This window comes from Bemisia tabaci, chromosome 6, assembly GCF_918797505.1.
Source record: "Bemisia tabaci chromosome 6, PGI_BMITA_v3".
Taxonomy (NCBI): domain Eukaryota; kingdom Metazoa; phylum Arthropoda; class Insecta; order Hemiptera; family Aleyrodidae; genus Bemisia; species Bemisia tabaci.
In genome coordinates, this window is record NC_092798.1 from 5,438,030 (window position 1) to 5,464,002 (window position 25,973).

Here is a 25,973-nt window from a genome sequence, read left to right on the forward strand (position 1 = left end):
GCTTCACCAAGAAAACTAGACGCCATGGTCTAAGACCGCATCGGAAGAAAGAAACTTTTGTTTAGAGTTGCAGCGTTTTACCCGATCCCCAGCATCCAATCGGTTTTAGGATGGGATCAGAGGGAGGGGATCTGGCGCGCAGTCAAAAGCAGGCTGGATGCGGAAAACGGCGCACGGTAGATCGAGTCAATAGGAGAGATCGGACAAAATTTGGAAACTTTAAACGCTTATAACTCCGTTTATACTCAATTTTGAGGTTCTGAAAGTGGTTTCATTGGTTTTTTCGTGAAATTTTCTTCTAGAAGCGCCCCTTGAAATTTAGAATTTGACAAAATAATCATCGAAATTTGCGGTTTTAGTCAAAAATTTCATGTCCGACCTCTCCTATTGACTCGATCCACTGTGCGGCGGCTCGAGAATGGAAGCCGGGACGGCAACGTTGTCAGTTTTATGATAAAATACGCGCACCCTATATTATGCTGCGAAACCTTGTATCTCCACGGCGGTGTTTCAAAATTCCCGCTCTTGTTTTCATTTTTGAAGAGAAATTAGCCAACCATATTACTTCAAAACTACAGAATATTTTGCTAATGAAGAAAAGGAAGCAAGTCAGTTTAGAAAAAAATTACATCGAATAGTTTTTCAAAGAAGTGATGGAGTATGGCAGGAAGTCTGCAACGTCGCAAACGGAGATGTGTGGTTTCGCACTTAGCCATCGATATGGTCATAGGAGAATCCACTTTTCTATATCCAATAAACCATGCGAAAACTTATTGACAAGCATCGTCCAACTTAAGTTCGCCTTCGATTTTGCTGCATATGGCAACAAACTCATCGAGGAGCGCGAATAGTTATCTATCCGAACAACACACCTGTACATCGCCTCATGGTTTGTGATCGAATCGAGAAACGATGCTGTTAACATATTGGTATCGGCAGTCCATGGTCCATCCGAAGTTCGCCTTCAATTTTGCTGCATAGGCAATAGACCTACCGAGGAGCGCGAGTAGTTATCTATTCGAAAATCGGTAGGCTCCGGTTAAACCACCTGCTCGTTTGCGATATCCACGATGTCATAAAACGGGAGCAAATCAAAAATGGATTGCACGTGTGAGGTTGCCTGCGGCTTGAAAAACCTGGAGAAGTCAGGGAATTCACGGCAACCTGGGAAAGTCAGGGACTTTATAGGGAAAGCCACGGAATATTGCGAGTAGCGTTTAGCAGGAGGCAGCGTGGTTAAGAGGACAAAAATTGAAGTGGAAGTTTTGTTCGAGAGTTATGCCGCAATCACACGCTGAATTTAGCAGCTGAATGTGGAAGTCAACAGACATCGCCCAACGGCTGAAATTTAGCAAAGTCGAGTTATTATCATCCAGATGTGTATCAAATCTACTCGAATAGTTCAAACAAATTCAAAATTGGTCCGATGGTTGCTGAGAATCGTTGCTGAATTTTGCGCGTCACGCGCAAAATTCAGGCATCGGGCCGATGACTTCCACATTCAAGCCACATTTAGCTCCCACATTCAGCGTGTGATTGCGGCATCAGGCAAAATCAGGGAATTTGTCAATTTTGTATTTCGGGAAAGGCAAAAAAATTCAAGGAAAGTCAGGGAATCAGAAAATGAAGTGATAAAGGAAACTCTGCTCAAAGAGACTTCTCTATGATAAAGAGTCGCAGTCTTTTTCTTTCCTTTTCTTTTTCTCTTTTCTGATTCCTAAGGGCCCTTCTTGTCCCTGCGGAACTCACCGAGTTCATAATATCTCGTCAAAGGGCCCTGTAACAATAAAACGAACTCAAGAAAAATGCTAATTTCCAGGTAAATCTGGCAACGAGGCGCGGCGCGTATTTTTAAACGCCCGGCCAGATCCAGACTCGGCGCTCCCGGGAATCGGGGATTTTTGCGCGCTCCTCCGATCCGGGATCCCGCGAACACGATCCAGAACCCTCCTCCCCTCTCCCCATCCCCGATGGGAAGGCCATGGTTCACGGGCAGGCCCCGCTACGCGGGGGGAGGGGGGGGGGGGGGGAGAGTGAAAGTTCCCGGCGAATCGCAACAATCGGCGACCCACCGCCGTCGTCGCCGGGTGAATGAAATAATTTTTCATGAATGTATGTAGTACGTTTGGACGCAATTCAAAAGGGACTGTAATCGTGAATGGGTTGTCGTAGTCGTGAAACCGACCATTCACCACCGCCGTTCCCATGGAAACGCTCCTCGCTCCGGATTCAACTTTATTCACTCGCCCACTCGGATCGGGAGAGTATCTCGTAAGGTAAGCTCCCTGACACCCTCCCCCCTTGCATCATTTGGCAGGGTTGCCACAGTCAGGGAAGACCAGGAAAAACCGGGAAATGTCAGGGACTTTTAAAAAGTCAGGGAAAATGACGAAAATGTCAGGGAAAATTTGTTAAATCGCCTTCATTTGCTCATTAGAATGGGTTTGAGGTTTCGAACAACAAATTTCGCCTGAAAACCATTTTCAATTGGACCGAGTTTAACAGAAAGGAACCGAGCCACATCAGCAATTGCCAAATTTAACGAGGCAATTTAATTTGTTACGAAAGAAGGTTTGTGCGGATTCCTTTGAAAAGTTCGGGGAATTTGCTTCGTACTATGCAGAAAATTCACTGAAATTTGCACAAAAATCCGCAGAACCGTTTTCATGGAGAAAAATTGAATTGCCCAGTTAAATTTGGCAATAGCTGATGTGGCTTGGTTCCTTTCTGCTTAACGCGGTCCAATTATGCCTTCTTAACCATCCGTCACATCTACAATTGTGAGGGTATTCCACCAAAATGTGTCAGGGAAATGTCAGGGAATTACATTTTCTAAATTCTGTGGCAGCCCTGATCTGGACTAGATTTTGGAATGAGGAACCACTATTCCTGGCTCATTTTAGATAGAACATGTATGCCGTTGGTTTCCCTATGCGGAGAGGCTCTTTTATGGAAGAGCCAGAGATAGTCCCATAGAGAGGAGAGAGGAGTCCCATAGGAGATAGTGGTATTGCGAAGGTTAATCCATTTGTCGTAGTTCGCTCAAGAGAACTGCAAGGCTCAAATCCATGATTTTTCCGGCTGTGGGGTCGTCTGTTGGTGACGTCAAGTTTTATTTCCGTGTTTTGACCTACCTCCCCCCCCCCTGTCCATTTTAGGTGTATGTCAGACAGTGTTGAACCTTTAAGGATTCCGTCAAACTAGAAGACCTACAGGGTGGGCCCAAAGTAACCAAAAAGTTACTTACATCCATAATTTTGCGCGCTTTGCCACTTTTTGCCTCACGGTTACCAACAAAAAAAAAAAAATCCAAAATTTGCCCGATTTGTGAGTGCTGTCAGGAAGAAATGAAGTTTTCTGAGAGAAAACAACTTTCTTGATGAAAATTAAATTTACGATCGGATATTTTGTTACGATCGGATATTTTGCAACGTTGAAATGTAGTCATGTCTTGGACAGGGCCGGATTTAGGGGGTGGCCACATGGGCCGCGGCCCATGGCGGCAAATTTTGCAATTTTTTGAAATGTAGGTATAAAGAAAAATCGGATTCAGAAAAACAAATACAAACGGGAAGAGGTGACAAAATCTCTCATATCCTGAAAGTATATCTCTAATTTTGTCGTCTTTCTGTGATACAATAGACAGCACCTTTAATTAGTCGAGTTAAGACTAAGAGAGAAACCGAACACGGAATTTGGCCTGGAACGGCGCGGCGCAGAGAGTAATGACGACGAGAACTTGAGATGAAAAGGAGAAACCCTCGGCGCGGCGGTCGGCATGTAACACGTATTAGCGCCTATAAGACTGCATGAATACTTCACGCATTGCGTCAAAGACAGTGCGGTCGCTGCGAGCGGCGTGAAACGCATAGCGCCTACAAGACTGCATGAATACTTCACGCATTGCGTCAAAGACAGTGCGGTCGCTGCGGTCAGCAGCGGGCGGCAAGAAACGCTAGCGCCTACAAGACTGCATGAATACTTCACACATTGCGTCAAACACAGTGCGGTCAGCGCGGCGCGGCGGCGGAAGTTAAAATTATTAAACCACATTTCTGTTCGTTCTTTCATAATTGTTTCGTTCATTTCTTATAAATGGAAGCCTTGTCCACACAGAGATAGGTTTATGGAACTTAACTTTCGCGCAAAGTTCCGTGAACTTTTGCTAGTAGTGTTGACAGGACACTCGCAAAAAAATGTGTCCAACACGAGTAAACACGTCTTATGCACCCCTCCCCCTCCGGCACGTTCACTTGATGGTTTTTATCGATGTTTCGAAACGATCGAGAAGGGGGCGGCAAAATACAGGCGACCCATGGGCGGCAAGTAAGTAAATCCGGTCCTGGTCTTGGAGGCGACTATATAATCGTAATCGTACTTTATAATGTAAAATCATGAGAGTAACGCATAACGCCTGCGGCGCGAAGCACCTCTTGCTCTGGGGGTTGGACCGCGGAGCGGTCAGGGGGCCTAGGCTTCTTAAAAGTACCAGTAACAGAGTTTTTTTTTTACCTTCTCGCTTCCCTTTCAGATGGAGGAAGTATTGTCATCCTTGAAAAAAAAAAAATTAAGAAACATTTTGAAATTTTTTTTTTGACATTAGAGATTTTGCAGGTGTCTGAAAATTTTTGAAGTTTATCTTTAAAATGATACCGGTGGGAAAACTGAGTACGAGGATATTGCTTTTTAAATTTAACAATTATTGGAGAAAATATGACAAAATAACCTAATTTGCTAAAATCCTTGTGTTTAAACGGGAAATGCCGCAGATGACGTCCTAAGGCGGCACATTTTCTCACTTTTAACTCAATTTTATCCCATTTCCCGTGTCAGAAAAAAATTATGGAAAATAATGCGAACTCAGCTCATCGAGCACTCTCAGATGAAGCAGTAAAATTTTCGTGTGCAAATTCTCCATTGATGAATTTTCGGTTTTTTCCTGTTTCAGAGAGGGCATTGGTCCTTGTGCCTCCTCGTGATCGTGGTTTGTTGGTGTGCTCGCCCTGTGGAAGGGGCCGAAGAAGTGTCCCCGCAAGATGACGGAGGGACGGAAGGAATAACGAACGGGACCAGGAAGATGGTGGCAGGGTTGCCGACGGGAACAGGCGAGGTGGAGGAGTCGGGGAACCCGGAGACACGTCCAAGTCGGCGAGTGGTGGAGGCGGCAACGCGGAGGCGGCGAGTGGTGGAGGCGGCAACGCGGAGGCGGCACCCCCGGCCCCGCCGACCTTCACCAAGAAGGACACGATGCACAGGATCGTCAATAAGCCCGCCGGGAATACGCTTCGCCTCAAGTGTCCCGCTACCGGTGAGTAACACCCCCCCCCCCTTCCATCCGTCGGGAAATTCAGTTTTAATCCTCCCTCCACCACTGCAACTGTCAGGAAATCTGTGAACATCGGGAGAAATCGAGGCATTTCACAAAGCCGGGAAGGTTATCGCGGAGAAAATTCAATCGCTGATTTAACAATCCAATTGCTAAAAATAGTGACTGCAATCTTTCGATATAGATTTCACAACACAAAAATGCTACTTTAACCACCCCCGTGGTTAAATCAGCTCACGATAGTGGTTAAAGTAGCATTTTTTCGTCGTAAAATCTACGTTGAAACATTGGAGTCACTTTTTTTAGCAATTGAATTGTTAAATCAGTAATTTAATTTTTTCCGTGTAGGAGAAAGAAAGAGAATATAAAGAAACCCTCGAAGATGGGCCCAGGGGATCCCAGGGAGCCTGGTCCGGTGGTTCCCTTAGAATTGGAAAAAGTATCGTCTGCCCGGTGGAAAACATTTTCGCCAACAATACCTAACTCTTTGTCGCAGTTTATCTCTGTGCAATGATTCGAAAGCATTTTGAAGTGAGCATATTTTAACTTAGAACAGCGAAATTTATGTGGAAAAATTAATGGAAAATTTGTGTCACAGATCATAGAAGCCTTAAAATGCGTCCATAAGTCAACATTTCAAAACTATCTGGGAAGGCCCCCAGACCTCCCTTAGGACTGGGGGGGGGGGTTGGTTCTAGGCTCCCTCCTCCCCCGGCGATAGAGGGATGGGAGGAAGTCCTCCCCAACATATCCGAGCTATGCATGTGCCCTCGCAAAAAAATGAGGCGATATACTCAAGAGATCCAACATTTTCTGAAATTTCATGTAATTGAATATGGTAAAATTTTGTGCGTGTTTTTTCTGAAACTTCTGCATTGGACTAAAAATTCCACGAAACGCTTAATTAATCCAAAAACTACTTAATTTTTAAATTTTGAAAAAAAAAATTGCATGAGCCAAATTTTGAAGTTTCTCAACGATTCTCGGAAAATTGTCGCGGGTTGCATACGCAGCCCCCGAGTAATCGTCGAAATTTCGTGGAAATCGATTTTTCACTTTTCAGCGCAAAGTGCGATTTCATGAAACATTCTTTGTAATCCGTTGAGCCTCTGGATTCAACCCACCGGATGTTTAAAGTTCCCGCCTTGCATGCTGCTACATCGTGGACAGCAGTGCCAACCAAAACTGAGCACCCTAATCGATCGACGATTCTCGATGTATCAGTTGAATCATTGAAATCCATTCATTCGTCGTTTTCTGTTATGTTTCTTGGTCTCGTGATTCCTCTTCACATTTCATCATTTCTCTTTTTATCATCTCGAGCGATGAGACTGATGTATCAGCAGAAAATTTCGAGGGGGTAACTGGAAAAATTTTGGCGGTGTCTGTTATGTGTTGGCCCTCCTTGAAAGGTGTCCTGTCTCTGCTTTTGGCGCTCTTTTTAAAATGACGCTCTTTTTTCGTAGTGCCGCCACATTCCTGATCCATCAATAATTTCATGAGATTCTCATTTTACCATACTGCACTTTTTTTATTAAGTTAAGTTTCAACGTCTAGGAACATTCATGTAGCTGATGAAGTAATTTAAGCTAAAAATCTGTATTTCAATACTTATTAAAATATGTCCGTCAATATTAAAATCAACAAGTTTCTGATGTGTAGATTTGATATTTGTGTGATCAATTTCTCAGTACGTATACAAACAGATTGAAAAGCTATATTCTTTTAGTTTGTATGCATCCAATTATGTTATTGAAGATTGAAATTGTTTTCATGCTCTTCTGTATACCATTTTATTGTGCAGTTGTCACTGTGGAGTTACAATTTTATCACCTCAACTGAAAGGACGCCAAAGTCATGCCAATAATGTTGTTCTCTTCCAATGTCTTCCGTTTTTTTAAACGAATTCTTTGTATATTTCACAGGGAACCCAGCGCCAAACATAACGTGGTTCAAAGATGGAGTCTCAAATTTCACCCGCCATCTAGGTTTAGTACGCTACCACGGCTGGGGTATGGCCATGGATGATATTGTTGTCAATGATTCTGGCTATTACACCTGTCGCATCTGTAACTATCTAGGTTGCATTGAGTTCTCTTCCAAAGTCGATGTCAAAGGTAAATATTATACATATCCAAAAGACTGCTTCCTCGAAAAAAGGATTAAATAACAACCATTCTGAGTAAAATGCTCTTTTTAAGTATTTATCCAAAATGTTTAGCTCCGGATATTCTCTGCTTCAACTTTAGACTTTATCTATCCTTTAATGAGCAATGATCAGAATTTAGTCGCTATTTTAAAAGATACTTCTTGAAGGAATTACAAAAATACTAAAAATACTATGATCGCTGCATATTATTCTTACTGATTCTTACAAAAATTTTTGTAAACAAATGAAGATAGAAAATGAGTCATTCCAGGATAGACCAAAAAACACTGAAGCATGTTCTAAATTTGCGCTGCTTTCGGAAGTATTTACAATTCTACAAAGTAAAATATCTGATTATAAGTAATGATTTTTAGCAAGTATAATGATAGCTCGTGAAGTAGCATATACTTAAATTTAAAATATGAGAATATTCAAGGAAGCATAGCAATTTGAAATATACCCATCTGTTATTGGTATCAAACTATTGACTGGTGTCTAATTTGTGTCTGGAAATGATTGCTAGAACGATTCCCACACAGACCATTGATCCAGGACGGATTACATAACATTTCGGAACTGGTCAATGCATCCGTCGTTTTTGAGTGTCTTGTGCTATCGGAGCTTGAGCCCCATCTAGAATGGCGCAGAGGTTTAGTCGTCGAAGGAGACGATGAGACCAAATTCGAATTGATACGACAGGTACCAGGCTCTAAGCTCTAAATCGGTGCTTTGGTCCGGTCCTTCTAGAGATGCATCAATCAAGTTTCGCTCTCGGTTTTAGCTATTCAAGCCGAACATACGCCTATATTTTCATTTTAATAAGAGTTAATGTAAACACATAAATGAATTTGATGCCATTCTGTAATTCAATTGCTTTTAAATACATTTAACTAGTAGGTTTGCTAAATTTATATGGTCATTGGTCAAGTATTGGCCCTATTTAGGGGTGATTTAGGGGGGATTAAAATTTACGTCAAGGATTCTAAGTCTTGATGTATCATTGTGTGAAAGCTCCTTTTTTATTTTTGTTCAAATATCATGCTGGACCAATGTTATGCTTGTTAAGTGAGAATTTGTTCTCTAATGAAGTTAATATTATTTTTATGGAACGATTATAAAAGTTCCTACAGCAACCATTATTTAATTCAGGAGAGGTTATTTTATTCCCTCTCTTGATTTTAATAATTCCGCCAGGAATTAAAAGCTTAAAGCTCCGATTTTTTGTTTATTGGCAACTTACAGGTCATTTTAAAATCTAAGTACCAAAAAATGCCATGGGGCAGGCAGTATATCAATGGCTGAAATCGAAAAATTTGTATCTCAGATTGCAACGTTGTAAGTCTCAGCTCATGTTTCATTTTTTTAGAGGAAAGCAAACCATGAGTTTCTATCAAAATGTTCTGTGACCTTCTTTCACTCATTCTGAAAGGAGCAAAAGAAAATCCCATGGAAAAATTTTGAATCGTTCTCCTTAAATGGAATAAAACGTAATCAGATATTCTCAAACATCGCTGTCAAGATATGAATTTTTTGCATATTTAGCCATTGAAATGCTTTCATTTGATATGATACCATCGATTTTCCTCAGAGTTTCTCATAAATTAATTCAACCCATCCCTAGATTTATCTGTAAGAAATGAAAAAAGATGCCACTTAGAACATTTTCAGTCATGCCTATCAATTGATATATTGATGGGTAAATTTCAAGAACTCAAAAATCAATGTATTTTGATAATGAGATAGTTAAACAAGCTTAGATGTTCAAGAATGTAATTTTCCATCCATGAACCTATCAGAAACTGTCGTCTGAATAAATTAGAAATACTTTCAAATGCTTTAACGTGCCATGTTCAAAAAATATCCCGAATAAAAATTGAATTTTTGGGGGTATGTTCGTTTTTTAAACTTATCCATCAATAATTATCCTCTGCAAACAGAAAATTGAATCGGTATTTGGAAAAAAAAAGTTACTTGCCATATTTTTCTGTTTACAAAACGCTTTTTCCTAAGACTGATGTGATTATTCAATGGTCAAACCATAGATTCTCCGATAAATTACTTTGTCTAGCCGTCCAAGATGACGTAGTCTAGTGACGGCAGTGTTCTGGCAAACAGAGCTATGAACTGATTGATGTATCTTAGCAACACTAAATAAATTGCTTTTGATTTGCTTTTTCTAGAGCGGGTTCAGCATAGACCCATCTTGACTGACCCGCCAGAGAATGCCACGGAATTAGTCGGTGCCACGGTGACATTTTCATGCTTGTTTCTCTCCGATCTTCATCACCATGTAGATTGGTACAAGGGCTTTATTTCTGATAATGACACTGAAATCTCAAAGGAAATGGTGATGACGGTGAAGGTAGCTTTACATGTTAATGCTTTGCGTTTCTTCTTGCATGACTTTGTACTGTTCTCTGCTTTTAATTTGTGGCAAGTGGATACACTGTTTGATGAGAAACTTATAACTCTCGATTGCAAATCGGAAAAAAAACTTTCAATATTGTTGTCAAAACTTTTTTTTTTATGTACTGTGTCATCAATCTTTAAGTAAATGAGTTAAATCATTTTTCTTTGTTTACACTCATAAAACAAGAGGAACTAATGACTGACCCCATTTGGCAACTGCCCAAAATAATGTTACCTACATAAACGTTGCAAAATGTTGCTGCAACTTTGTGACAACGATTTTGCAACCAACGTTTTAGCTGAGCGGGACATGAAACGAAAAATTCTGATTTAATATCTTTTGCAACTGTTTTAGATCTGAGAGCTTTGTGTACTTCGATGAAAATCTGCAAACGGTTGACAGGATTTAAACTATAATTTCATCATGTTAAATCTGTCTGTAATTTTATAATGAACTTGACCTCTTTTTTTGTTTTATATGGTATTATTATCTTCCTTTATGGTACAGTCAGTAAATATAAATGTTCTCTTGTTTAAATCTCCTCAATGAACAGTAATCCATTTGACGCAAGCTAAATTATCTCTGGAACCAAGATGTTAATGATGGAGGTGGTCAAGGTCTCTTTTTACTAAATGTTGTAAAAAAAACCTCTGCTGATTCTAAGTATTTACTCTAGGTAACCATGAAGAGGTTATAATAAGATGGAAGAAGTCCTATACCTATGAAAGAAGTTATGAAAAGCATAACGTAGCCTGTCATTTGGTTTCCTACATATTGCAGAACCGAAATTATTCTAGCATTTGTGTTCCATCTTTATTCATTAACATCTTGGATTCCTTCTTATTTCTTTTTTTATGTTCTCCAGATTGCAATTTTCATACTATCGCTGCCTTTTACAAGTTGAGAGCCTCTAAGAAGAGATTATTGTAAATCAAGGAAAAAGTTGTTAGATTCTACAACTTTAAACGTGTGTTCGTAGAACAGAAATGAAAAGAAAGCTGAGTGTACGCTTGTCTTGAAGTTTTTGTCTCTTCCCCCCTCCCCCCAACTCTTTAGATACTTCCCTTGAATTGATCAAAATATGAGCTTTAAAAAGAAATGGAGAAAACAATGCTAAATTGTATTTTGATGGTTAAACATGGCTAAAAATGTGTATCTTAGATTGCAAAGTTGTAAGTCCATTCATGATATATTTCTATGAAAGGAAACTTCAAGCAACAGTTTCTATACTGACATTTCTTGTGAATTTCTTTCACTTATACCGAAAAAACACACGAATTTGCAAGGAAACATTTTGATAAGTTTTCCTCATGAAACATAATCCTAGGTCTTTGAATATTGCAATTGAGATTTGCATTTTCCGCATTTAGCCATTGATTTAGTTTTAGAACATTTTCACACCTGATAAGGATCTGAATGTAAATGCTAAAGAAATTTAATATCACTAAAAATATGATAATCATCTTCAAATTCATAAATTGGCTCATAAGTACTCATGAGTATGAGTGAAAGATACACTCTGCTCACAACACTTATCAGCAAAAATACAGAACATGAAACGTTTCATGTAGATTTGAGAATAAAAACTGCGTTTAATTTCAAAATACTTCAAGTGTGCATAATTTCTTTTCAACAGTAACTATAATTACTTGTAACATTTTGATCGACTTGTCGAATTAGAGGAATTTAACTTCTAATATTCTAATGCTTTTGCTTCGTCAAGAGAGGTGGTAATTCTTACAAGTGTCTATGAGCCTCTTCCTAAAATTTAAACTTATTTTGATCAATAGGTGGCTTCTTATGAAGTTAACCATTTGGCTAAGGTTATGCTTTTTTTTCATGATGGTAGCTTAGGCTCTAATCCATCAAGCTGTATCGCCTTGGTTGAATTGGTTGTAATGGTGAGGGAGCAATTTAGTGCGCTATTTATTCTGTGAACATAATTGTGCTGTTTTGTGAACTTATTTTTTATATCTGTCGTAAGACGACCCTTACTGAGTGATTTAAAATACTGTTTTGTATTGTCGGAGACATTTCAGAAACTGTATTTTATAATGTTTGTTGGGCCAATGATTTGACATTAAGTTGTCGTACACTCAGATAAAGTTTTTACAATCAAATTTGAAAGTAAATTTCTTATGACTAATTCTCAACTTTAGTACCCTCTCTAAAAGTCAGAAGAGTAATCATGACTTATTGTTTTGGTCAAACTAGTTTTCAGTGTTTGACATTCGCATTTTAAAAAATCTAGGCCAAGTTTTTTTTCATTTCCAAGCAAAAAATGAAAAGTTGCTTTTTTCAAAGACGCATGAGTTTAAAAAAGTTATTATTGTATAACAACGAAACATAAATAAAAAAACAAAGACAGTAAAAATAGGAAGAAACAAATTTAAAAAAAAAAATGAAAAATCATGCATTCAATACCATGTCTGACCTCTGTATCAAACATTTTCAAATTCATGCAAAATTATGTTCGTTTTCTCTTGTATTATACGTGTTTTTCACTAATCAATTTAATAACCCAATTTTTATCAAAATTTAGGATGGTCAGCCTGCAGAGTACCTGACGCTGACTAACATCACCCACGATGATGAAGGCTGGTACACTTGCATTGCCAGTAATGGTCTGGGAAATACCACAGCCAGTGCCTATTTAGCAGTTTTAGATGGTTAGTTTTTAATCCATGTTATTCAGCATCAAATCTTAAACTTTTGGTCATAATCTGCCTTCCTCCAGCCAGTTCCTTTAAACTGCTGATCAATGATGGTAGAAATTACATAGTAATATATTGTTAGTTTGACACAAAATGAAGAAAAAAAATTATTTCCTGAACCCCTGTTTGTAAAGAAAGTGCCCAAAAGTGACTGTATTTCGCAGAGGAATTACTATTTCTAGCTTATTAAATTAGAAAAAAAGCATCTATCTGCGTAGAGATTTTACTGACACTTATGATTTTCTAAAATAAGGCAGAAATAGGAGTTTTTAATCACAAAATGTAGTTTAAATATCACTTGCGAACGTCTCAGGGATTGCATAAGTTTTTCAATAAACTCTTGAAAAGTCGACTTTGAAGGAAGACTTTCACCAGGAAAACTAGTCAAAAAGGGTGTCTGTCGAATTTTTCAAGTGCATCAGCTTCTTTAATTACAGTTTCTTTTATCATTGTTTTTCAGAATTTCCACCTGATCCTGTCGTTACATTGGCTGCTTCAGATTCTTTCAATGAACGCCTCCTTTGGGGGCTTTGCATCGCATTTGTATTTACAGTGCTTTTTGTAGGTTGTGTTATTACAGTTTTCCGCACCAAACTTCGCAGGTAAATTTTCATTTTAATCTCTGTGTTTCTTAATAGGTACGGTGGCGTCCCGTCATATCAGAATCTCACAGGAGAAAGATATTTCTCCTTTTGCTACAGGTTTCGATTATAAGAAGGTTTATCAGACAGAGGGGAAAAAACCAAAAAATTGATGAAAAAATTAGAAAAAATCGCCGAATTTGGCCAGAAACTAGCAGGTTCATAGATCTGATACTTAGGCACTACTCCTACACGAGTTTGTCTACTTCTTCATTACCTGCAATCTTGCCTCTTTTCTGTTGATCTCTGCTTGTAACTGCGAACTAGACATGCGCTCTCATTTTTTCTCTCTAAAATTGCATTTACCCTATGGCGCTTGGCCCTTTTTGTGAGTGAATCTTTAGGGAAATTCACCGCAGAAGCTTCCTGTCCAACAGTTCGTGCTGTAAGCAGTTTTTTTTACATGCATTTATCGTAACAAAACCACAAGATGGGCAAGAATTTCTGAGAAAATCGGTTTTTCCGATCTGAGCAGGTTCTGTTACAACCTGGTTTCACTGCATACTAGAATCCTCTCAGGGGTACAGAAAATGCTCAAGCATGTGTGTGAGGAAATTTGTGAGGGGGTAAGGACATTTTTCTTTGAGTTAGAAATGATCTTGGAGAATGGTGTCTCTGGCCGTTTTCACTTGACATAAAATAGTTTCTTATTTTTTAACGGCTACTCTTTTTTTTTCTCAGAGAAAAGCAAGAAAAGAACCAAGCAATGGAAATAGCTCGGGCAGCAATCGTCTCTGTCTGGACAAAGAAAGTCATCATTGAGAAACAAGAACAGTCAGAAATGGGAAATGAACTGGTAAGGCAATTTTAACACAAACGTTCGTAAATTTGCTAGCATGAGTTGTGATATAGGTGATGAGAGAAAAAGGAAGCTTGGTCTGTTATGTGAATTACCTATCACATTTTTTTTGTGGCAAACTAACACATATTTTGTGACCATCTTTATGGAAAACTGGAAAAAGAACTTAAGTTAAACCATAATCTGTGATGAGGAATTGCGCTACTGTTTCTAACTCATCTTAAAAAAAAAAAAAAAAAAAAAAAAAAAAAAAAAAAAAAAAAAAAAAAAAAAACAAAAACATAGGTGACTTAGTTTTCCTATGTACATAGAAGTAAATATGGGTATTCTTATGGATGAGCCAGAAATAGTTCCTTATTGCAATATACAGTCCAACAGCAAAAAACTCAAAATGCAGATGTTGACCCACCACTGCTTGGAACGCTTGTTACATTCAATAATTTTAAGCAAACAAAGTGAAAACATCATTTCTGTAGACACATTTTCAATCTTAAAAACAAGACAAATAATAAGATTCTAACACTCCGTTTCTACTAGAGCTGTAGCTCCTAGCTCCACCTCATGAAAGATGATTCCTTGATTTTTTTCTTCCTTTTCCAGATGATGCCCATAGTGAAAATTGAGAAACAAATGTGCAAAAATAAAAAAGCATCAGATGTTAGCTCCATGTCCGAGTACGAACTTCCACTGGATTCTGACTGGGAGTTTCCACGAGACAAACTGAGTATTGGAAAAATTCTTGGCGAAGGAGCGTTTGGTAAAGTTGTAAGAGCTGAAGCTGATGGCATTGTGCAGCTGGGTGTATCCACAACAGTTGCAATCAAAATGTTGAAAGGTACATTGAAAAAATATTACCATTATCATATAGGCATTCCAACATTATTTAAAACCTATTCATTAAAAAAAAACACGACAACTAACTTCATATAGTTTGAAACTTGTAGCAAAATGCTTCAGAAATTAAACTATTTTAAGGAATCAAAGGAGATACGAGTCCTGAAATTTCAAGACAAAGAGTTGTAAGTCGTCTTAAAATGTGGTTCATGTGTCCGTCAAAAGTTAGGAAAATTTTCTTTCGGAAGATTAAGTGCGTTTTCAGAGATCCATTCACATATTAATCCTAAAAATATTCTCGTAAATCTTCAGGAAATAGAATTAAACGAATGTCCCTTATTTGGTTCCCAGTGAAAGATTAAGGGTCCATTTTTATTTTTGGTCATTTCATAGTGGTATTCATTTCCGTTAGTTTTAATTTCTCTGGTTAGTCTTTTAGTCTCTTTTTTCATTTCTTTTGGTGTTTCATCAACTCTAAAATCCCAAATGAATTCATGTTTGTATGCAGAGGGACACACGGATGCTGAAATGATGGACCTCATTTCGGAAATGGAAGTGATGAAGATGATAGGGAAACATGTAAATATTATCAACCTCCTCGGATGTTGCACTCAGCATGGGCCCTTGTATGTTATCGTTGAGTTTGCGCCTCATGGAAATCTGCGTGACTTTTTGCGCTCCCGAAGGCCATCCTCTGGCTCTGGCTATGAACCTGCCATCGGAAGTGGACAGCAAGCGTATCTGACACAGAAGGATCTAGTCTGCTTTGCATACCAAGTTGCTCGTGGCATGGAGTACCTCGCATCGCGATGTGTAAGATCTTGTTTTATTCAATGGAATACTCGGCGAAGAAAAGGACAAAATTGCTTGTTGAATGTTGAACCATATCCGGACATTATCAATCTGATATCACTCTGATGACAGTCAAGCTAGTTTTAAGTAAAAAATGGGTAAATAAGGCTAAACAAAATCAAGGAGTGGTTGTGTTATAACGCCTGGGGTCAGGTTGCCACTCAGTTATTTTAATTATCGTGTTAGTTTTTGCAGCTGAAAATGAGGCGGTAACGACTCAAAAAGTTCTGCCTTTTTAGTGTTTTGATGTTTTTAGCCTTCTTTACCCTTTTATTTTTTTATTTTTTTTCTAATGTACCTAGACAGTCTAAAGTGGACATCACACAGATGTGATTTTGCCTCATGAAGCATAGTGGTATGACATCAGAGGGATGTCATACAGTCTATATGGGCGCATTATTTTCTGTATAAGTCTTCCATAATACTGATCCGGAAATCTGCTCCTTTCTTTACACCCAAGTAGCATTTTTCAACGGAAAAATCGCGATTTGTTGTGATTTTGTCGGGATAAAATCGCTAAGATCATCAACATCTGAGTGATTATCCTCTATCTTGTTGCAATAAAATCGCGATTTTATCGCCCGGCAATTTATCGTGATATTTTCGCAACAAAAATCGCGATATGTGGCGATTGAATCTCGATTTTATCGACGAAAATTGATCGCTACTTTATTGAACAAAAAATTGCGATGCATAGGGAGTTAATCGCCATAAATTGCAATTTTTTATTCGATAATATTGCGATAAATTGCCACCGATATAATCGCAATAAGCAACCGGCAAAATCGCTATTTATCGCAATCACTGCTACTTGGGCAGTTTCATTAAAGCAAAAAGCAATGGAGCAAACCATAAGTATGTCGCAAGTAATTAGTCAAATCAGGCATTTTATCAAATGCTCAAGCAGATGGTCATATTTTAAAAGAATCAGCAAAAGAATTAGGACTTCAATCAAAGGAAGAATATTTGATTATTTGCCTCGACTTTTGATAAAATGCCTGATTTGACTATTTGCACGTAACATGTAGAATTTTTACTCGGTAGTTGAAAGTATGGTCTCAAAGCATTTGAACTTCTAAAAATTAAAAGCATTTTTTTACATCAAACTTTAATTACAAACTTCTCTGTAATGATAAATTGCTTGGTCGTTGCCATTTCGTTATAGAGAGACTCTCTCTCTAAGTGATAGTATAATATTCCTCTATGTAATAAAGCACTCCTTCATCTAATGTAATGACTACTTTTGTCCTTACAGTGCATTCATAGGGATCTGGCAGCCCGAAATGTTCTGGTAAGCGAACACTATGTCCTGAAAATTGCTGATTTTGGTCTGGCGAGAGACATCCACAACCACGACTACTACCGCAAGACAACGGACGGACGTTTGCCTGTCAAATGGATGGCTCCAGAAGCACTTTTCCATAGGCTCTATACCTCTCAGTCTGATGTGTAAGTCATGTGTGCTTAAGGTGATTCAATGGACGCCATATTTTGTGTCAGAACGGCATGCGATATATCGCATCAATTGATTTCATTTTTTCAGCTACTCGTCATTTTTCTTCAATTTTGAGATCGCAATTCTGTTGTCAGGAGACTGAAGCACTCACTTACCAATTTTAACAATGAAATTCAATGTAATAAAGGCGTGATTTTTTTAGAGAGAAAATATCGCATTCCAGAGCAGTTTCGATATCAGTATCGAATGCGATATTTTCTCTCTAAAAAAACCACGCCTTTAGTACGTTGAATTTCTTCCTTTAAATTGGTAAGTGAGTGCTTTAGTCTCCTGACAACAGAATTGCGATCTCAAAATTGGAGGAAAATGACGAGTAGCTGAAAAAATGGAACCAATTGATGCGATATATCGCATGCCGTTCTGACACAAAATATGGCGTCCATCGAATCACCTTAACTGATAATTCCAGACAAATTCCAAAGGACCCTTCCTGGAGACAGGGATGCAGAATCGCAGGATCTTGAGTAGTAATCAGTAATTGAAAAGGCTGGGAAAACTTGAACAGTCCTTAACTAGAAGTGAAAAAAATCAATTGTAAAGTCTAAGGCATTTTCCCAAATCTTATTTTGGACTGAAAATAACTCAACTTTTCTATAGTTGTTATATACTTAGTTGAGTTTCTTTTGCTTCTAGCATAATGAGTATGTTCTCACATCTCTGTCTCAGGATACTTAGATAATGTTTGCCCAATTTAAATAAACGATGGCGCATTAAGCATGTCCTTGTGAAATTTGTGATTCGCGTTTTTTCCAGGATAAAAAACACAATTGACCATTATTTCTGAATTTTTCTTATACTTCGTCTCTTTTTGTTTTAAGTTTTTTGTGATAATAACTAAAACAAATATTAAACTGAAGATATACAAACTTATTTAAATGTTAATAATCAAAACAGCACAAATAAAGGAACAGGTGCATAGATCCTGACTCAGAAATGTTTAACTTTTTCATTTGCTTGTGCTGATGCTGAAACTTTGATGTACTTATGTGCACAACTGAACAAGAGGGTGACATGATCGGAAGCACCAACCTTCTTATAACTTTAAAGATTTTTGTCGCAGGAGAAAAATAATTTTATTTAAGTAGCAGTCAGTGTTTCAAAAGTTGATCAACAGATCAGCTGCTTGATAATGGTGATATGTACCTACCCATGGGAAGTTAAAATGCTTTACAGTTTTATTTTATCAATTTTTTTCAAATCTCTGAATTCTTGAGGTACAAAATTTCTAAATCTGTGGTATGAAATCAAAAGTAGCTTTTGTTGAGCAAGTCTTTCAAAATTAGAGGGTTATACAGCGGGTAGAAGTAAAAAAATGCTTAATCCCAAAAAAAAGCAAACACAAATAGTTATATGTTGTCGTAATTTTCTACTTCATTCCTCATACCTAAACTTGTACCTGTGATTTTATATTCTTTGAAAGTAATAAATTGATTCGAATTTTTTCTAGGTGGTCTTATGGTGTTCTCTTGTGGGAAATTATGACGCTTGGAGGCACCCCGTATCCGTCAGTGCCAAGTGTAGAAAAATTGTTCCAGCTCCTTCGCAGTGGTCACAGAATGGAGAAGCCTCCCTACTGTTCCTTAGAAATGTAAGCATTTTGCTTAAGTATGATTGAATTTGGGTCCTCAATCCATCATTTCATAGAAAAAAGAATGTAACGTAATTCCCTTGTTGGCAAATCGACTCAAACCAATTATTACAAGAAATGGACTCTAAAATTAATTATTGATCAAAATTATGTGACTTGTGAGCCAAAAATAATCAGTAAAATCCACTCTTAGAAATTCCCAACAGTTTTTTTAATGAAAATACAATTTTGGAGAGGAAATTTTGAGCAGTTGAAATGTAGTTTCCTGGAAATTCATCTGCAAAACACCTATGTAGAAAAATTTGGTGGAAGAGCTGTCTTTCTAGTCATGAAAAAAGTTGTACCATTTTTAAACTTTTTTTAATGTCTTTGAAAACATGGAAAACGTCCTTTAGATGGAAAACACTCTTACCCCAGTATAATTTTTTAAAGAAGAAGCTGCAACTTTTTTAAAATTAAGTTGTGTTCTTATTGCCAATCAATTAAGAGCAAATCGGCAGTATCATCAACATTACAGCGATTTCACTCAATTTTTTCTTGTTGCTTGAATTGCCATTAAATAGCAATTTTATCTAATTGTTCCCCTTAATATTAAATCCAATTAAAAATCGATATTATTAAAGGAGCACTTTAATTGCCAGAAATTGCAATTTTTGACTCTTGTTAAGAATGCCTCATTGATGGCTTAAGTTGAAAAATGTGTACCTCAGATTGCGACATTGCAGATCTTCACTAACGTTTTATTTTTCTTTTAAAGGAAAATATTTATCAAATCATGTTAATTTTTGTCACAGATACCTGCTGATGAGAGACTGCTGGAGTTATCAGCCTAGCGAAAGGCCTCATTTCTCCGAAATAGTGCAAGAAATTGACAAGATATTAACTGTGACCACAAATGAGGTATGTATCGATCTTACATAATTGTTGATACACGTTCAAAGAAAGTTAATAGCAAGTGTGTGTCTTATGTGGAAAAGGTTGCAAAGTTACATTTCAAGTCCGCTTTATTGCATCCAAAAAATTCATACGAAAAGTTGAAATAGAATTCTCAAAATACTTTAAAGCACAAACTGCAAATTATCATAAAATCAGTTTTATGTGAAATTTTTGGGTAATTTCTTGGCACGATGTTTGCAAACACCCATCATGGTAGTGGTATCAATATTTCCTCTCGAATTTTTAGGCCTTATGCTGCCGTGCTGAGGAAGAACGCCATATGAACATTCGAGAGTTGCCGAATTTCTTTTGATAAAATTTTTATTTTAGAGGAAAATTATGAAAATTTATCCTTGAAATTTTCAGAAGTCTTAGATCAAATTACAAACAAAATTATCGGAGAAATTGGTAGACAAATATTCAACAATTTTCCTGAAAATTAGCGATTGGCTGGGAGAAATTTGGCAACGCCTGAAGGCTCACACGGCGTTTTTCCTTAGCATGGCACTATGGTCCTTTCACCTGTGGACAATCATAAATTTTAAAATTGCATCATCAAATTTCAGAGTTTTTTCAGACTTTATTTTCGTTTTGCGCCTGGAAGCATATCCAAGGGTTGGTAAGATTGAAATGCTTCGAAAGATTATTCCATTTTTGCTTCAAATTTTTAATTGTTCAACAATGGATGAAAGTGGTAACCAAGTACTCGGTAGACTAACTCTGTGCAATATTGATCTCTCATTTAATAAATTTTCCGATTTTTTTCTATTGTTTCAGGAGTATCTAGATCTGGGTCTGCCTCAGTTGGACACACCACCGTCGAGCGATGAATCTCTGGACAAAGTCCAGTACCCATGTCTGATCTAATTTTGTCATCGGGTTAGTCTCAATTTCACTTAGAGCACATCATCCAGTGGGCATTCTATTTGTAATGAATCTCACAGGAAACTCCCATTAGGTCGCTAGCGGCCTGTTCATCTACAGATGACTTTTTTAACTTGTTCATCAGCTCTGCGATTTCACCATTAGTTTTGAAGCAAGCATGATCAGTTTGAATGTTTACCCAAAGTCATCAAGAGCATGGCATTAAGTTGGATCTGGCATGGAATGGAACTTCAATAACCACTCTTGAAGTTCGAAGCACTTTTTTGTCCATCACTGATTTAACTCATTTGAGAAAAGACTTTTTTTGCCAAGCGACCTTGGCAAGACATTTTTTTTTAGTATTCATGGAAGCGCAATGGTTATTTACACTTTAAACTTTCTATTTTCCCATGGAGATGGATGAAGCAACAAACAGTTTATTTCCTTCAAGAAATACACTAAAATTGTGCCTTCGTTGTATTGAGATGATAATTTTGCTACCTTTCTTAAGATTTTATAGAGATTTTTTTCAGTTTATGTTTGAATATTTGTTAGCAAGTTCGTTCCTTTTTATTTTAGTTTTTTTTATTGTCTAAACAAAGATAAATACCTGTATTTTTCTGTTAGCTATATATGCGATTTAAATGTTTCATTGTGTTGAGGTGAATTTCTGCACTTTTGGAGAAGATTTGAATTTCTGCAATGTATGGAGAATGGCAAACTTTTGAGAATATCTTTTAAAAAGGCTCAAATTTAAAGCTTTCTACAACGTGTGGGGTATCAATGCTTAAAATATTGTCCTATAATTTTTTGTTTTGACATTGAAAGGACTGCAAGAGGAAATTGTCAGACAAATCAAATTGAAAGCGCACAACTGTGTTTGACCAAAGGGTCATCTGCTTTACTCCCTCAGTCATTAAAAAAAAATGAATAATAACTATCAGTTAGCTCTTTGTGAGAGAGTTTTAAAAGTTCTGAATATTTTTTGATCTTTGATTTTTTTGGTGACAAGAGACACTAAAATCTGTAGATCCATTTTCATAGTTGCAACAGAGTCTAAAAAACTAAAGATTACCCACCTGTTCGTATATTCTTGACTGGTTAAGTATAATTTCTCAGTGAATTGCAAGAGAGAAAACAATTACTGATCTTGAAAGTCTGATTAGTATTGAACTGTTCAAAAAATTATCATAAATTTATTTTTTAATTCACCCAGTTTTTGGCTTGACGCTTGATTGGCCCCAATTGTTTGTCATGTTTTTGTTTTGTGTAAGTGCCTCCTTATCTGCAAAAATTTTATAAATTGTATATCGAGCGAATGATTTGATTAATATTGATTCCTTAAAGTCTTGATGAAAAGTAGAGGGCAAGTTTTATTTTTGTTTTTTTTTTGTTTTTCATCAGTTTCTATTTTATTTTTCATGTAAGTAATATGGAGAGATATGTATAATTTGTCACTTGCAGAGGTGCTATTATTTTTCCGAGTTCATGAGAGTTTCTATCAGTATTATGTATATTTTATGTAAATTATTAAAATGAGGATGTTGTAAATGTGTAACTATTATGGAGCGGTTTTCAAACATTAAATTATTCATTTAAAACCATTCTAATCACTCAGGAAAAGTGATTTTCAAATTGAAAACGTTATACGATGCTTGATGGCTGTCTTAATTTCTGAATGGCTAGAGTCTGTCTTTAGGTTCAGCAAAGAGTTCCTCTTCTTCTAGTGTTTTTATTTTTTATTCACACCATGGAATCAAAATTTATTCATCAGTATGAGGCGCATACATATGTACACCTCTAGACCTCCAATTTTGTTCTCTCAAAGAAACTATCGAACTGCTATGATTGCTCCATTTTTTTCCTTAGAAGTTTCAAACTTCCAGTTTCATGATGATCATCCTGGTGAGTTTGTGTCAATCAATGAGAAATCTAGCGATATAAAGCATTCAAAAATCGTAATTCATCATTTTACTGGTATTACACAGGGATTTGTCCAGTAGTCACAATTAAATTGAGTAAGACAAAAATAATTTTCCCGTAAAATTCGAAGGGAATTTTTGGGAGTTGCTCATGTGTCGTACTGAGTATGCTAAATCGAAGTCGTCCAAAGATGTGCCTATTTTAAATTGTATCATTCAAAAGTTTATGTTTTTGTTAACTCATTTTTGTACAAAATAATTCTGTAAAAATGACCAGTGAAGTTGTGTGATTTTATCATACTCTATAATCTATGTATATTCTTTTATGAAAGTGCCTTGAGTAGTATTTATTTTGTACACTTTGTTTTTATGAAGTAAAGTTATCAAATGTATGTGTATGTCTAGTATACACCTTTGGCTATACAGGCCAATTATTGAAATTTTGTGTTTTCCAACCAGATGAGACAAGACTAATTGTAAGACGAATTGGATTAAGTTAAGCAAACAGTCACATCTGCATTGCAATGTTTCAAAATCTCATGTCCTATTAAAATTATTTGGATGGAAACCATCCAACATTTTTGCTTAAAATTTTTTGGAAATATTTCCCATATGTGCAAGAAAAATCGTAAAAAAATTTCGAGCAGGGATGTTGGTTGGTTTCCCTCCAAAAAATTAAAATAGGAGATAAGATTTTTTGGACCTCGATGCAGATGTGACTGTTTTGCTTAACTCAACCAAATTGGAGTAAGATGATTGGCTGGTTTTACTGTTCTGTAGTCATGCCTCCATGAGACTGAATAATCGACAAGTTGTATGTGCCTCCTTGGTGGCCAGAAGCCAGATGATTATCCATTCTTGAAAAAAGCGCAATTGATTTTGGAAGGATGAAACTGATCAGTGGCTTACTCTATTCCTCTTTAATCTTGTTTCCAGTCTCAAAATCTCAACATTTGGCTCTCTGAACTGTTGATTGTTTTGGTCCTGGTATCATCCAACTGTTATAATAATCGTCTGTGGGGACACTGATCACATTCAAAGTTTCAAATTGAAAAAGCAACCTAGCTTGAGATCATGAGATGTCTTAAGTGGTTGAAATTAAGACTTTCATAGTAACACCTAGTAACTCAAGTCAAAAGTGTATTCCTGATGGCATACAAAGGCAATGGTGCGTAATAATTTTGAGAGTATGTGAGTGGTAACAAAAAGAGAAAAGTTTTGAAACAATTTTGATTAAAATGCCCTCTCAGTGGTGGTAAGTTTTACCACTAAGCATCTACTTACGTGACCATCAACGAAGGAAAAATTTTCAGTGAAAAAGTATTTGTTGAGTTGAGTTGGAAAACAGCTGGATTTTGAATTCCCAACGGTAAACTTTTATATTTTTATCTTCGAACGTAATGTTAAATTCTTCATCCTTCTCAGTATGTTGAGAACGTTTTAGTAAACTTTCGTGTCAGTTAAGAGCATAAAATTCGTTGGAAATCATGGAATTTTTTTTTCATCCTAAACAAGGCAGATAATGATTTCCCATAGCTTCACAAAAAAAAAAAAAAAAAAGTTGCTGAAGTTTACATCTTGGATTAAAAAAATCTGCCTGAAACTTCTTGAATGTTGTTATGGACACTCTGACTGTTAAAGTAATGTCCCAGCTACGTTGAATTAACAACCACAGCATCCACATCATCATTCCAAAGTTCTACGCAGATTTTTGACATCTGGGATGTTACTGTAACAACTTTTATTGCCATGTTTTTCTTTGAAAGTAAGTTGTTTGATCTACCGATTTCAAACTGTCAGAAGTGTGTTCTGATTCGAATTTTGATGTGTCATTTTGTTCATTGTTCTACTTGATGCTTTGATATTCATAGCTCCATTTTGAGTTTTTGTGGACCAGGGTCTCTTGTCCTGTGGATGGTCACAAATGGACATATTTATGCTATAAGGAACTATGTTGCATGCAAATCCTACGCTCATAGTTCCTTTTAGCATAAGTGTGTCCAAATGAGCTTTAATTTAACACCTAGACTAGTACTAACGTATGGGTTTACATGCATTTAATGTCAGATTTTAGTCTTTTCTTAAAATTGACATTGTACAAAATTTGAGTTTTTACTCTTTTCTTCTCCTGTTACTTCAATTTGTTTAAAACTTTGTAAATGTTTGTAAATAAAATTATATTTTTAAAATAAAATTATTTACTGTATTCTTCTTAACATAAATCATGACGGTTGACACTATTAATTTTAACTGAGGACTCAGCTGCGGAGCAAGCACTCTTCAGTTCCAGAGTTGTAGAATTTCTTTTGGAGCTTCTTAATAGATCAAAAATGAGTGAAGAGGTGAAAATTTAACTTGATATCATTCACAATCAAACAATATTTTTGTAGTTTCCTCACAAAAAAAGAATTCATGGCAGCGATTCTGAGATACTGTCAGAGGGAAGGGCTCTTCTCACACCTAGCAGAACTAATAATGCAACTGCGTCCGTATGACAAAGCCCTATCCTAATCATCATGCATGGCATTTCGATGTCTTATTGTTCCGCTTTAAACTTTCAATAATTTGTCTACAGCACTTAAGTTATCTGATTATTATATTCTCTTTTGGACTCAAGGAAATTTCAACCACTGTCAAAAAGAAAGTTACCCTCTGTTCTTGGTTCCTAAACATGCTTAGATCATTATAATTCAAACTTAGGATCAGGAAACCATCCAAAACAAGAGATTGTCCCTTTTTGCACGAATCGCTTGATAGTTTTTCATTTCATTTACATGGGAAAAGAGAGATGTGACTACGTTCATTATTCCAGGAAATAAAAACCAATAAATTTAACAAAAAATTATGTGATATATTGGTACAAAATTAAATCAAATACAAAAATAAACAAATGAAATAATCATAAAAATTTGGGAAAATTTATAAAAAATAAATTTTTAATAATCAGATCCAGGAGATCGGTTTTCAACTAACACTAACAATAACAGTTAAGATAAGGTCAGTTCTTTGCTTACAATTAAATAATTATTTGTATTCTGACAAACTAGCGAGACCACTTTGTTACGAATAAATTTCAAGTATAGGAACATATGATATAAATACTTTAAACATCAGAAATTCACTTTACAAAATATGTACAAGAAAAACAGGTGGATTGAGGCCCGTGAAATTTTTACAACACATTGTCAAAGGCTCAAGTTTTAAGAAGGATACCTAAAATTTTTTAATTATACCTCTTGCATGAATATTTTGGTTATGGTTTTTATTTAACAAAATCAACCCATGGGATTTTAATTTTTATTCTTTTCAATTATTTTACTTTACTACTTACAGAAAAGGTAACTAAATACTTCATGGTGGTGATCATACCATTATTTCCATGGTCAACAGTTACTATGTGCAATTTTCTTTACTCTCTTAGC

The 25,973-nt window shown here is 36.6% G+C and overlaps 1 protein-coding gene across 3 annotated transcripts; it reads left to right on the forward strand.

The window, feature by feature from the left end:
- The first annotated feature begins 5,040 nt into the window (after positions 1–5,040).
- htl (heartless) lies at positions 5,041–24,745 on the forward strand. 3 transcript variants are annotated; one of them, XM_072301943.1, is made up of 13 exons: positions 5,046–5,161; positions 5,192–5,308; positions 7,252–7,443; positions 9,656–9,837; positions 12,428–12,554; positions 13,060–13,201; positions 13,922–14,036; positions 14,640–14,874; positions 15,382–15,686; positions 16,981–17,174; positions 18,689–18,829; positions 19,624–19,729; positions 20,543–24,745. In XM_072301943.1, the coding sequence occupies exons 2-13, from the start codon at positions 5,248–5,250 to the stop codon at positions 20,630–20,632; spliced, it is 1,890 nt and encodes a 629-aa protein (XP_072158044.1). In that variant the 5' UTR covers positions 5,046–5,161; positions 5,192–5,247; the 3' UTR covers positions 20,633–24,745. The 3 variants fall into 3 exon arrangements, with proteins under 3 accessions (XP_018909124.2, XP_072158044.1, XP_018909125.2); XM_019053579.2 differs by having other exon boundaries at positions 5,041–5,308; XM_019053580.2 differs by lacking the exon at positions 9,656–9,837 and adding an exon at positions 7,999–8,174 and having other exon boundaries at positions 5,106–5,308.
- The last annotated feature ends 1,228 nt before the right edge of the window (positions 24,746–25,973 follow it).

Excerpts from the sequence above, each read along its gene's own strand:
- htl (XM_019053579.2), top strand. The coding sequence starts at position 5,248 with ATGCACAGGATCGTCAATAAGCCCGCCGGGAATACGCTTCGCCTCAAG. Across the intron at positions 13,202-13,921 it reads TTCCGCACCAAACTTCGCAG|AGAAAAGCAAGAAAAGAACC; the intron begins GTAAATTTTCAT and ends TTTTTTTCTCAG. Across the intron at positions 15,687-16,980 it reads AGTACCTCGCATCGCGATGT|TGCATTCATAGGGATCTGGC; the intron begins GTAAGATCTTGT and ends TTGTCCTTACAG.